The sequence below is a fragment of the Oncorhynchus nerka genome, linkage group LG11, assembly GCF_034236695.1.
Source record: "Oncorhynchus nerka isolate Pitt River linkage group LG11, Oner_Uvic_2.0, whole genome shotgun sequence".
NCBI classification, from domain to species: Eukaryota; Metazoa; Chordata; class Actinopteri; order Salmoniformes; family Salmonidae; genus Oncorhynchus; species Oncorhynchus nerka.
Window position 1 is genome coordinate 6,101,009 of NC_088406.1, and position 14,454 is coordinate 6,115,462.

The following is a 14,454-nucleotide window of genomic DNA, read 5'->3' on the forward strand; positions in this document are numbered from 1 at the left end:
TACAGCTAGTGTTAAGCCTGGAGAGGCCAGTACAGCTAGCATTAAGGGAGGAGAGGCCAGTACAGCTAGCATTAAGAGAGGAGAGGCCAGTACTGCTAGCGTTAAGAGAGGAGAGGCCAGTCCTGCTAGCATTAAGAGAGGAGAGGCCAGTATTGCTAGCATTAAGAGAGGAGAGGCCAGTACTGCTAGCATTAAGAGTGGAGAGGCCAGTACAGCTAGCATTAAGAGAGGAGAGGCCAGTACTGCTAGCATTAAGAGAGGAGAGGCCAGTCCTGCTAGCATTAAGAGTGGAGAGGCCAGTACTGCTAGCATTAAGAGAGGATAGTCCAGTACTGCTAGCATTAAGAGTGGAGAGGCCAGTACTGCTAGCATTAAGAGAGAATAGGCCAGTACAGCTAGCATTAAGAGAGGAGAGGCCAGTACTGCTAGCATTAAGAGTGGAGAGGCCAGTACAGCTAGCATTAAGAGAGGAGAGGCCAGTACAGCTAGCATTAAGAGAGGAGAGGCCAGTACTGCTAGCATTAAGAGAGGAGAGGCCAGTACTGCTAGCATTAAGGGTGGAGAGGCCAGTACAGCTAGCATTAAGAGAGGAGAGGCCAGTCCTGCTAGCATTAAGAGTGGAGAGGCCAGTACTGCTAGCATTAAGAGAGGAGAGGCCAGTCCTGCTAGCATTAAGAGAGGAGAAGCCAGTCCTGCTAGCATTAAGAGAGGAGAGGCCAGTCCTGCTAGCATTAAGAGAGGAGAGGCCTACACGTGTTTGTGTTGTTGTTCTTGTGTAAGGAGCTAATGCTTTTAGTTGTATATGTGGGTCTGCTATTGGAGTGTGAGGCTGCTTTGGGTGTGTGTTTGTGTGTTTGTGTGTGTTTGTGTGTTTGTGTGTGTTGTGTGTGTGTGTGTGTGTGTGTGTGTGTGTGTGTGCTGTGAGTCACATTACTGGGAAATGCAGGCAGCTTGAGGAGCAGCAGCACTCGTGTACCTCACCCAGGTTTATAATGTTCTCTATTCATGGAAACACACACACACACACACACCAATAATTACCTTCTGGTCCATTTCTTTCTCTCTCTTTATTTGTATCCTAACCCCCCCCTCCCCCTCTCGCTACCTGCTTTTTCCCTCCATCTCTCTATGTTTTACCCTTTCTCTGACCCCCTCTCTCTCTGACCCCCTCTCTCTCTGACCCCCTCTCTCGCTACCTGCTTTTCCCCTCCATCTCTCTATGTTTTACCCTTTCTCTGACCCCCTCTCTCTCTTACCCCCTCTCTCTCTGACCCCCACCCAACCCCCTCTCTCTCTGACCCCCACCCAACCCCTCTCTCTCTGACCCCCACCCAACCCCCTCTCTCCGACCCCCCTCTCTCCGACCCCCAGCCCAACCCCCTCTCTCTCCGACCCCCAGCCCAACCCCTCTCTCTCCGACCCCTCTCTCTCCGACCCCCACCCCAACCCCCTCTCTTTCCGACCCCCACCCCAACCCCCTCTCTTTCCGACCCCCACCCCAACCCCTCTCTCTCCCCCCAACCCCTCTCTCTCCGACCCCCAACCCCTCTCTCTCCGACCCCCACCCCAACCCCCTCTCTCTCCGACCCCCACCCCAACCCCCTCTCACTCCGACCCCCACCCCAACCCCTCTCTCTCCGACCCCCACCCCAACCCCCTCTCACTCCGACCCCCACCCCAACCCCTCTCACTCCGACCCCCACCCCAACCCCCTCTCTCTCCGACCCCTACCCCAACCCCCTCTCCTTACCCACACAAACAACTTACTGCCATCCTAACAACACGTGATGTTCTCCCCGAGCGTGACACTTGAGAAGACAACATGAAACACTGAGGGGGTAGTTACATTTACAGGACCATTGTTGAATGGTTTTACACACACACACACACACACGTCTTGCTATACATTGCATTCAGAAAGTATTCAGACCCCTTGAATTTTCCCACATTTTATTACGTTACAGCCTTATTCTAAATTTATTAAATGTCCCTCATCATAATGACATCACAATACCCCATAATGACATCACAATACCCCATAATGACATCACAATGCCCAATGCCCCATGACGACAAAGCAAAAACAGGTGCCAGGTTTCCTCCAGACGTGACGCTTTGCATTCAGTCTAAATAGTTACATTTTGGTTACATCAGACCAGTAAATCTTGTTTCTCATGGTCAGAGTCCTTTGGGTGCCTTTTGGCAAACTCCAAGGGGGCTGTCACGTGCCTATTACTGAGGAGTGGCTTCCGTCTGGCCACTCTACCATAAAGGCCTGATTGGTGGAGTGCAGAGATGGTTGTCCTTCTGGAAGGTTCTCCCATCTCCACAGAGGAACTCTGGAGCTCTATCATAGTGACCATGGATTTCTTGGTCACCTCCCTGACCAAGGCCCTTCTCCCCCGATTGCTCAGTTTGACCGGGCGGCCAGCTCTAGGAAGAGTCTTAGTGGTTCCAAACTTCTTCCATTTAAGAATGATTGAGGCCACTGTGTTCTTGGGGACCTTTAATGCTGCAGAAATGTTTTGGTACCCTTCCCCAGATCTGTGCCTCAATACAATCCTGTCTCGGAGCTCTGGGGACAATTCCTTTGACTTCATGGCTTAGTTTTTGCACTGACATAAACTGTCAACTGTGGGACATTATATAGACAGGTGTGTGCCTTTCCAAATCATATCAAATCAATTGAATTTACCACAGGTGGACTCCAATCAAGTAGTAGAAACATCTCAAGGATCATCAATGGAAACAGGATGCACCTGAGATCAATTTCGAGTCTCATAACAAAGGGTCTGAATACTTATGTAAATAAGGTATTTCTTTTTAAAATTGTATTTATTATTTATTTTAAACTGTTTTCTCTTTGTCATTTTGGGTATTATGTGTAGATTTTATTATTTTTTCATTTAATGCATTTTAGAATAAGACTGTAACGTAACAAAATGATAAAGTCAAGGGGTCTGAATACTTTACGAATGAACTGTACTTGTGAGGACTTTTTGGGGAACAACAATTGATTCCCATTCAAAATCCTTTTTTCTCGAACCCTAACCCCTAAACCCTTACCCCTAAACCTTACCTAACCCCTACCCCTAAACCTTACCCTAAACCTTACCTAACCCTTACCTCTAAACCTTACCCTAACCCCTAAACCCTTACCTCTAAACCTTACCCTAACCCCTACCTCTAAACCTTACCCTAACACTGAACCCTTACCTCTAAACCTTACCCTAACCCCTACCTATAAACCTTACCCTAACACCGAACCCTTACCTCTAAACCTTACCCTAACACCGAACCCTTACCTCTAAACCTTACCCTAACCCTTACCTTAACACTGAACCCTTACCTCTAAACCTTACCCTAACCCCTAAACCTAACTCCTAACCCTTACCCTTAAATCTTACTCAAACCCTTACCCCTAAACCTTACCCTAACCCCTAAACATTACCCTAACCCCTAAACCTTACCCTAACCCCTAAACCTAACCCCTAACCCTTACCCTAACCCCTAAACCTTACCCTAACCCCTAAACCTTACCCTAACCCCTAAACCTTACCCTAACTCCTAACCCTTACCCCTAAACCTTACCCTAACCCCTAAACCTTACCCTAACCCCTAAACCTTACCCTAACCCTAACTCCTAACCCTTACCCCTAAACCTTACCCTAACCCCTAAACCTTACCCTAACCCTAACTCCTAACCCTTACCCCTAAACCTTACCCTAAACCTTACCCTAACCCCTAACCCTTACCCCTAAACCTTACCCTTACCCCTAAACCTTACCCTAACCCCTAAACCTTACCCTAACCCCTAAACCTTACCCTAACCCTTAACCCTAAACCTTACCCTAACTCCTAACCCTTACCCCTAAACCTTACCCTAACTCCTAACCCTTACCCCTAAACCTTAAACCTATCTCCTAACCCTTAACCCCTAAACCTTACCCTAACCCCTAAACCTTACCCTAACCCTATCTCCTAACCCTTAACCCCTAAACCTTACCCTAACCCCTAAACCTTACCCTAACCCTAAACCTTAAACCTATCTCCTAACCCTAAACCCAACCTCTAAGCCTAAAATAACATTTTTACAAGTAAGGACCGGGCAAAATGTCCTCATCTTAGTTTAAATCAAATCAAATCAAATCAAATTTATTTATATAGCCCTTCGTACATCAGCTGATATCTCAAAGTGCTGTACAGAAACCCAGCCTAAAACCCCAAACAGCAAACAATGCAGGTGTAAAAGCACGGTTTACTATTAGTTAGTTTACTATTCTTGTGAGGAATTCTGGTACAACGTGTGTACACACACATACACACACACACACATATATATACACACACACACACACAGTTTTGAATGGTTGTAGAGGCTGAGCTGAGAGGTGAATCAAAGGGGTAGATACGTCATGCACATCATTCTTATTATTTTGAAGGGCACTGATGGCCAAATTAAATATAATTGAGGAATTCGTTGTATTATAATATAAAATTATCTTGGAGGGTTTCAGTCTGAATGGATATTTCAGTTCCTGGAGTCCCTCATCCAGTTCTGTTTGTCAGCCTTCTGAAGCCAATCTCTCTCTCTCTCTGTCTCTCTCTCCTGTCTCTCTATCTCTCTCTGTCTCTCTCTCTCTCTCTCTCTCTGTCTCTCTCTCTGTCTCTCTCTCCTGTCTCTCTTTCTCTCTATGTCTCTCTCTCTCTCGTCTCTCGTCTCTCTGTCTCTCTCTCTCTCCTCTCCTCTTCTCTCCTCTGTCTCTCTCTCCCTCTCTCTCTCCTCTCTCTCTCTCTCTCTCTCTCTCTCTCTCCCTGTCTATCTCTCTCTCTCTCTGTCTCTCTCCCTGTCTCTCTCTCTCTCTCTCTCTCTCTCTCTCTCTCTCTCTCTCTCTCTCTCTCTCTCTCTCTCTGTCTCTCTCTCTCTCTCTCTCTCTCTCTGTCTCTCTCTCTCTCTCTCTCTCTCTCTCTCTCTCTCTCTCTCTCTCTCTCTCTCTCTCTCTCTCTCTGTCTCTCTCTCTCTCTCTCTCTCTGTCTCTCTCTCTCTCTCTCTCTCTCTCTCTCTCTCCTGTCTCTCTCTCTGTCTCTCTCTCTCTCTCTCTCTCTCTCTCTCTCTCTCTCTCTCTCTCTCTCTGTCTCTCTCTCTCCTGTCTCTCTCTCTCTGTCTCTCTCTCTCTCTCTCTCTCTCTCTCTCTCTCTCTGTCTCTCTCTGTCTCTCCTCTGTCTCTCTCTGTCTCTCTCTCTCTCTCTCTCTCTCTCTCTCTCTCTCTCTCTCTCTGTCTCTCTCTCTCTGTCTCTCATATATATATGTATTTCCAGTTCATTCGAAAAGTATTCAGACCCCTTGACTGTTTCCACATTTTGTTACTTTACAGCCTTGTTCTAAAGGCTAATTGATCATCCTTGAGATGTTTCTACAACTTGATTGCAGTCCACCTGTGGTAAATTCAATTCATTAGACATCATTTGAAAAGGCACACACCTGTCTATATAATATCACACAGTTGACAGTGCATGTCAGGGCAAAAACCAAACCATGAGGTCGAAGGAATTGTCCGTAGAGCTTTATACAGCATTGAAGGTCCCCAAGAACACAGTGGCCTCGATCATTCTGAAATGGAAGAAGTTTACACCTAGAGCTGGCCATCCGTCAAAACTGAGCAATCGAGGGAACTTTGAACTCCATGGTCACTACGACAGAGCTCCAGAGTTCCTCTGTGGTGATGGGAGAACCTTCCAGAAGGACAAACCATCTCTCCACCATCTCTCCATCTCTCCACCAATCAGGCCTTCAAGATAGAGTGGCCAGATGGAAGCCACTACTCAGTAAAGAGGCACATGCCCTCTTGGAGTTTGCCGAAAGGCACTTAAAGGTCTCTGACCATGAGAAACAAGATTCAGTGGTCTGAGGAAACCAAGATTGAAGTCTTTGGCCTGAATGCCAAGCGTCACATCTGGAGGAAACATGGCACATCCCTACGGTGAAGCATGGTGGTGGCAGCGTCATGCTGTGGGGATGTTTTTCAGCAGCAGGGACTGGGAGACTAGTCAGGATCGAGGGAAAGATGAACAGAGAAAAGTACAGAGATCCTTGATGAAAACCTGCTCCAGAACGTTCAGGACCTCAGACAGGGGCGAAGGTTCACCTTCCAACAAGGACAACGACCCTAAGCACACAACCCAGACAACGCAGGAGTGGCTTCGGGACAAGTCTCTGAATGTCTTTGAGTGGCCCAGCCAGAGCCCGGATTTGAACCCGATCGAACATCTCTGGAGAGACTTGAAAATAGCTATGCAGTGACACTCCCCATCCAACCTGACAGAGCTTGAGAGGATCTGCAGAGAAGAATGGGAGAAACTCCCCAAATACAGGTGTGCCAAGCTTGTAGCGTCATACCCAAGAAGACTCGAAGCTGTAATCGCTGCCAAAGGTGCTTCAATAAAGTACTGAGTTAAGGGTCTGATGTGATATTTCATTTTTATGCAAAAATGTCTTAAAACCTGTTTTTACTTTGTCATTATGGGGTATTGTGATGTCATTATGGGGTATTGTGATGTCATTATGGGGTATTGTGATGTCATTATGGGGTATTGTGTGAAGATTGATGAAAAACATTGTAATCCATTTTAGAATAAGGCTGTAATGTAACAAAATGTGAAAAAGTCAAGGGGTCTGAATACTTTCTGAGTGAACTGTGTATATACAGTACCAGTCAAACGTTTGGACACCTACTCATTCAACGGTTAGTCGTAGAATAATAGTGAAGACTTCAAAACAGTTAAATAACACATATGTAATCATGTTGTAAGCAATAAAGTGTGCCTTAGCTTTGCACACTCTTGGAATTCTCTCAAGCAGCTTCACCTGGAATGCTTTTCCAACAGTCTTGAAGGAGTCCCCACATATGCTGAGCACTTGTTGGCTGCTTTTCCTTCACTCTGCGGTCCAACTCATCCTAAACCATCTCAATTGGGTTGAGGTCGGGTGACTCTGGAGGCCAGGTCATCTGATGCAGCACTCCATCACTCTCCTTCTTGGTCAAATAGCCCTTACACAGCCTGGAGGTGTGTTGGGTCATTTTCCTGTTGAAAAACAAATGATAGTCCCACTAAGCCCAAACCAGATGGGATGGTGTATCGCTGCAGAATGCTGTGGTAGCCATGCTGGTTAAGTCTGCCTTGAATTCTAAATAAATCACTGACTGTGTCACCAGCAAGGCACCCCTACACCATCACACTTCCTCCTCCATGCTTCATCTGGAGATAATCTGCTTACCTACTCTGTGTCTCACAAAGACATGACTGTTGGAACCGAAAATCTCATATTTGGACTTATCAGACAGATTGAGTACAGATTTCCACAGGTTTAATGTCCGTTTCTCGTGTTTCTTGGCCCAAGCAAGTCTCTTCTTCTTATTGGTGTACTTTAGAAGTGGTTTCTCTCTCTCTCTGTCTCTCTCTCTGTCTCTCTCTCTGTCTCTCTCTGTCTCTCTCTGTCTCTCTCTCTCTGTCTCTGTCTGTCTCTCTCTCCTCTCTCTCTTTCTGTCTCTCTCTCCTCTCTCTCTTCTCTCTCTCTCTCTCTGTCTCTCTCTCTGTCTCTCTCTCTCTCTCTCTGTCTCTCTCTCTGTCTCTCTCTTCTCTCTCTCTCTCTCTCTCTCTCTGTCTCTCTCTCTCTCTCTCTCTCTCTGTCTCTCTCTCTCTCTCTCTGTCTCTCTCTCTCTCTCTCTCTCTCTCTCTCTCTCTCTGTCTCTCTCTCTGTCTCTCTCTCTCTCTCTCTCTCTCTCTCTCTCTCTCTCTCTCTCTCTCTCTCTCTCTCTGTCTCTCTCTGTCTCTCTCTCTCTCTCTCTGTCTCTCTCTGTCTCTCTCTCTCTCTCTCTCTCTCTCTCTCTCTCTCTGTCTCTCTCTGTCTCTCTCTCTCTCTCTCTGTCTCTCTCTCTCTCTCTCTCTCTCTCTCTGTCTCTCTCTCTCTCCCCCCTCAGTAACTAATCTATGTCCCCCTCAGTAACTAATCTCCCCCTCAGTAACTAATCGAATCCCCCTCAGTAACTAATCAAATCCCCCTCAGTAACTAATCTAACTCCCCTCAGTAACTAATCTATGTCCCCCTCAGTAACTAATCTATGTCCCCCCTCAGTAACTAATCTATGTCCCCCTCAGTAACTAATCTATGTCCCCCTCAGTAACTAATCTATGTCCCCCCCTCAGTAACTAATCTATGTCCCCCTCAGTAACTAATCTATGTCCCCCTCAGTAACTAATCTATGTCCCCCCTCAGTAACTAATCTATGTCCCCCTCAGTAACTAATCTATGTCCCCCCTCAGTAACTAATCTATGTCCCCCTCAGTAACTAATCTATGTCCCCCTCAGTAACTAATCTATGTCCCCCCTCAGTAACTAATCTATGTCCCCCCTCAGTAACTAATCTATGTCCCCCTCCTCAGTAACTAATCTATGTCCCCCTCCTCAGTATCTAATCTATGTCCCCCTCCTCAGTAACTAATCTATGTCCCCCCCCCTCAGTAACTAATCTATGTCCCCCCCCCTCAGTAACTAATCTATGTCCCCCCTCAGTAACTAATCTATGTCCCCCCCCTCAGTAACTAATCTATGTCCCCCCCTCAGTAACTAATCTATGTCCCCCCTCAGTAACTAATCTATGTCCCCCCTCAGTAACTAATCTATGTCCCCCTCCTCAGTAACTAATCTATGTCCCCCCTCAGTAACTAATCTACCCCCCCCTCAGTAACTAATCTATGTTCCCCCCTCAGTAACTAATCTATGTCCCCCTCAGTAACTAATCTATGTCCCCCTCAGTAACTAATCTATGTCCCCCCCTCAGTAACTAATCTATGTCCCCCCCCTCAGTAACTAATCTATGTCCCCCCCTCAGTAACTAATCTATGTCCCCCCCCTCAGTAACTAATCTATGTCCCCCCCTCAGTAACTAATCTATGTCCCCCCTCAGTAACTAATCTATGTCCCCCCCTCAGTAACTAATCTATGTCCCCCTCAGTAACTAACCTATGTCCCCCCCCCTCCTCAGTAACTAATCTATGTCCCCCTCAGTAACTAATTTATGTCCCCCTCAGTAACTAATCTATGTCCCCCTCAGTAACTAATCTATGTCCCCCCTCCTCAGTAACTAATCTATGTCCCCCTCCTCAGTAACTAATCTATGTCCCCCTCCTCAGTAACTAATCTATGTCCCCCTCCTCAGTAACTAATCTATGTCCCCCCCTCAGTAACTAATCTATGTCCCCCCCTCAGTAACTAATCTATGTCCCCCCCCTCAGTAACTAATCTATGTCCCCCCCTCAGTAACTAATCTATGTCCCCCTCAGTAACTAATCTATGTCCCCCCCTCCTCAGTAACTAATCTATGTCCCCCCTCAGTAACTAATCTATGTCCCCCTCCTCAGTAACTAATCTATGTCCCCCTCCTCAGTAACTAATCTACCCCCCCCTCAGTAACTAATCTATGTCCCCCCCTCAGTAACTAATCTATGTCCCCCTCAGTAACTAATCTATGTCCCCCTCCTCAGTAACTAATCTATGTCCCCCCTCAGTAACTAATCTATGTCCCCCCCTCAGTAACTAATCTATGTCCCCCCTCAGTAACTAATCTATGTCCCCCCCCTCAGTAACTAATCTATGTCCCCCCCTCCTCAGTAACTAATCTATGTCCCCCCTCAGTAACTAATCTATGTCCCCCCCTCAGTAACTAATCTATGTCCCCCTCAAACTAACCTATGTCCCCCTCCTCAGTAACTAATCTATGTCCCCTCAGTAACTAATTTATGTCCCCCTCAGTAACTAATCTATGTCCCCCTCAGTAACTAATCTATGTCCCCCCCCCCTCAGTAACTAATCTATGTCCCCCCTCCTCAGTAACTAATCTATGTCCCCCCCCCCTCAGTAACTAATCTATGTTCCCCTCAATAACTAATCTATGTCCCCCCCTCCTCAGTAACTAATCTATGCCCCCCTCCTCAATAACTAATCTATGTCCCCCTCCTCAGTAACTAATCTATTCCCCCTCCTCAGTAACTAATCTATGTCCCCCTCCTCAGTAACTAATCTATGTCCCCCCCTCCTCAGTAACTAATCTATGTCCCCCCCTCAGTAACTAATCTATGCCCCCCCTCAGTAACTAATCTATGCCCCCCTCAGTAACTAATCTATGTCCCCCCTCAGTAACTAATCTATGTCCCCCTCCTCAGTAACTAATCTATGTCCCCCTCCTCAGTAACTAATCTATGTCCCCCCCTCAGTCAGTAACTAATCTATGTCCCCCCTCAGTAACTAATCTATGTCCCCCCCCTCAGTAACTAATCTATGTCCCCCCCTCAGTAACTAATCTATGTCCCCCCTCAGTAACTAATCTATGTCCCCCCAGTAACTAATCTATGTCCCCCCTCAGTAACTAATCTATGTCCCCCCCCCCTCAGTAACTAATCTATGTCCCCCTCAGTAACTAATCTATGTCCCCCTCCTCAGTAACTAATCTATGTCCCCCCCTCAGTAACTAATCTATGTATGTTCCCCCTCAGTAACTAATCTATGTCCCCCTCAGTAACTAATCTATGTCCCCCCCAGTAACTAATCTATGTCCCCCCTCAGTAACTAATCTATGTCCCCCCTCAGTAACTAATCTATGTCCCCCCTCAGTAACCCCCCCCTCAGTAACTAATCTAAGTAACTAATCTATGTCCCCCCTCAGTAACTAATCTATGTCCCCCTCCTCAGTAACTAATCTATGTCCCCCTCAGTAACTAACCTATGTCCCCCTCAGTAACTAATCTATGTCCCCCTCAGTAACTAATCCTAATCAAATAACTAAACTAATCTATGTCCCCCCCTCCTCAGTAACTAATCTATGTCCCCCCCCTCCTCAGTAACTAATCTATGTCCCCTAATCTATGTCCCCCCCTCCTCAGTAACTAATCTATTCCCCCTCCTCAGTAACTAATCTATGTCCCCCCCCTCCTCAGTAACTAATCTATGCCCCCCTCCTCAGTAACTAATCTATGTCCCCCCTCCTCAGTAACTAATCTATGCCCCCCCCCTCCTCAGTAACTAATCTATGCCCCCTCCTCAGTAACTAATCTATGCCCCCCTCCTCAGTAACTAATCTATGCCCCCCCCTCCTCAGTAACTAATCTATGCCCCCCCTCCTCAGTAACTAATCTATGCCCCCCCTCCTCAGTAACTAATCTATGCCCCCCTCCTCAGTAACTAATCTATGTCCCCTCCTCAAACTAATCTATGTCCCCCTCAGTAACTAATCTATGTCCCCCTCAGTAACTAATCTATGTCCCCCTCCTCAGTAACTAATCTATTCCCCCCCTCCTCAGTAACTAATCTATTCCCCCTATTACAGAGATCAGATCTTCAACCAGTCGACAGAGCTGGTGTGCAGAGCGTATGGAGAGGTGTACACAGCCGTGACCAGCCCAGCCAACAGCTACAAGGACCCAGACAACCTGGTACCACGGTCTCCTCAGCAGGTCCAGGCTCTGCTGTCCTAACACACCTGGTCTCACCAGAGTTAACCCGGTCTCACCAGAGTTAACCCGGTCTCACCTAGGCTCTACGTGTCTCTCTGGACCCACCTGAAGCCGACTCACACAGTGGTGAAGGAAGAAAGGCCAATGGCTTTGTGAAGTGGACCGTTACATTAAATGATTGTGTGTTAAGTAACCTGTATATGTAAATGGAACTGGGAATAAATTAGGTTTAAACAGGAACTGGTTGGTCTATTTTCTAATTATAAAGAGTCAACAACAATGGATTTGCTTTTGGAGAGTGACACAAACCAGCTGAAACTAGAGCAGACAGAGAGGTGTGTTTTGGACTCTTGGTCTACTGAGTGTTTCGTCCTCTCGTTCCCGTATCGCGGCATGAATCACAGTGTCTGCCAGGAGAGAGAACAGCTCGCACTCTGGAAAAAAACAACATTTACGGTCCTGCTCCACGTGAATGGAGATTCCCACCAGCTCAGAGAAACTCTTACTTTCTCTCTCTCTCTGTCTCTCATCTCTCTCTGTCTCTGTCTCTCTCTCTCTCTCTGTCTCTCTCTCTCTCTGTCTCTCTCTCTCTCTCTCTCTCTCTCTCTCTCTCTCTCTCTCTGTCTCTCTCTGTCTCTCTCTCTCTCTCTGTCTCTCTCTCTCTCTCTCTGTCTCTCTCTCTCTCTCTGTCTCTCTCTCTCTCTCTGTCTCTCTCTCTCTCTCTCTCTCTGTCTCTCTCTCTCTCTCTCTCTCTCTCTCTCTGTCTCTCTCTGTCTCTCTCTCTCTCTCTGTCTCTCTCTCTCTCTCTCTCTCTGTCTCTCTGTCTCTCTCTGTCTCTGTCTCTCTCTCTCTCTCTCTCTCTCTGTCTCTCTCTGTCTCTCTCTCTGTCTCTCTCTCTCTGTCTCTCTCTGTCCCTCTCTGTCTCTCTCTCTGTCCCTCTTTGTCTCTCTCTGTCTCTCTCTTTGTCCCTCTTTGTCTCTCTCTGTCTCTCTCTCTCTCTCTCTCTCTCTCTATTCTATCTCCCTCTCTCTCTTTCTATCTCCTCTCTCTCTCTCTCTCTCTCTCTCTCTCTCTCTCTCTCTTTCTTTCTTTCTTTCTTTCTTTCTTTCTTTCTATCTTTCTCTCTGTCTTCACTCCGGTCTCTAATCAGAAACAGATCGGTCTTTCTTCTCATTAAAACGTTTTCTCTGTATTAAAATACACTGCTTGTGTTTGCTCTTTTCTCTCTCCTTCAGAAAGAGATGGTTCAATTGTGCGTTGAGACTAGGACCAATCTGGGACAGGCTGAGTGCATTCTACAAGACAATGGAGCTTTCATGTGTCTCACGGCCCGATCTTGTGTGTGTGTGTGTGTGTGTGTGTGTGTGCCTGTGTGTGTCAGAAGTCACACCATCATTTAATTGCAGTGAAAATGCCTGCCAGGCTCAATTTGACAGCTATATTTAGGTTGAGAAGTAGAAGAGAGAGATGATATGATGGTGATATGATATTGCATGCTGTCTATTAATAGTCTCAGGCACGTAAAAAAAACAGCTCAGAGTGTTTCAGAGTATTGAAGAGAAGGGGTTGTTCTATGAGACTTGAGTGTTGGACGTATTGACAGGGTCACTGCTTGTGTCAGTTACCTGATGTGGAATAGAGTTCCATGTAGTCATGGCTCTATGTAGTAACTGTGGAATAGAGTTCCATGTAGTCATGGCTCTATGTAGTACTGTGGAATAGAGTTCCATGTAGTCATGGCTCTATGTACTACTGTGGAATAGAGTTCCATGTAGTCATGGCTCTATGTAGTACTGTGGAATAGAGTTCCATGTAGTTATGGCTCCTTGTAGTACTGTGGAATAGAGTTCCATGTAGTCATGGCTCTATGTAGTACTGTGGAATAAAGTTCCATGTAGTTATGGCTCTATGTAGTACTGTTCCATGTAGTCTCTCTATGTAACTGTGGAATAGAGGTCCATGTAGTCATGGCTCTATGTAGTCTGTGGAATAGAGGTCCAAAATCATGGCTCTATGTAGTACTGTGGAATAGAGTTCCATGTAGTCATGGCTCTATGTAGTACTGTGGAATAGAGTTCCATGTAGTCATGGCTCTATGTAGTACTGTGGAATAGAGTTCCATGTAGTCATGGCTCTTCAGTACTGTGGAATAGAGTTCCATGTGTCATGGCTCTATGTAGTGAGACTAGGACCAATCTGTGGAATAGGCCATGTAGTCATGGCTCTATGTCTACTGTGGAATAGTTCCAATGGATGGCTCTATGTAGTACTGTGGAATAGAGTTCCATGTAGTCATGGCTCTATGATCTTGTGAGTTCCATGTGTGGCTCTATGTGTGTGGAATAGAGTTCCATGTGTGTGCCTGTGTGTGTCCATGAGTTATGGCTCACTGTGGAATAGAGTTCCATCATTTATGTAGTACTGTGAATAAAGTTCCATGTAGTTATGGCTCTATGTAGTACTGTGGAATAGAGTTCCATGTAGTCATGGCTCTATGTAGTACTGTGGAATAGAGGTCCATGTAGTCATGGCTCTATGTAAACTGTGGAAAGACAGCTCTATGTAGTGTTTCCATGTAGTCATGGCTCTATGAAGTGGAATAGAGGTAGTCATGGCTCTATGTAGTACTGTGGAATAGTTGCATGGCTCTATGTCTAGTACTGTGGAATAGAGTTCATGTCACATGGCTCTATGTAGTACTGTGGAATAGAGTTCAGTTATGGCTCTGAGTACTGTGGAATAGAGTTCCATGTAGTCATGGCTCTATGTAGTACTGTGGAATAGAGTTCCATGTAGTCATGGCTCTATGTAGTACTGTGGAATAGAGTTCCATGTCGTCATGGCTCTATGTAGTACTGTGGAATAGAGTTCCATGTCGTCATGGCTCTATGTAGTACTGTGGAATAGAGTTCCATGTCGTCATGGCTCTATGTAGTACTGTGGAAT

The 14,454-nt window shown here is 46.3% G+C and overlaps 1 protein-coding gene across 1 annotated transcript in view; it reads left to right on the plus strand.

Annotated features, from left to right (window-relative positions):
• The window catches only part of cog6 (component of oligomeric golgi complex 6), a 127,639-nt gene extending 115,891 nt beyond the window's left edge, over window positions 1–11,748 (plus strand). Inside the window, exon 18 of the mRNA XM_065024170.1 lies at window positions 11,382–11,748. Within this exon, the coding sequence (XP_064880242.1) occupies window positions 11,382–11,529 (148 nt within the window). The 3' untranslated portion in view covers window positions 11,530–11,748. The remainder of the gene's footprint in view (window positions 1–11,381) is intronic.
• Window positions 11,749–14,454: the final 2,706 nt, after the last annotated feature.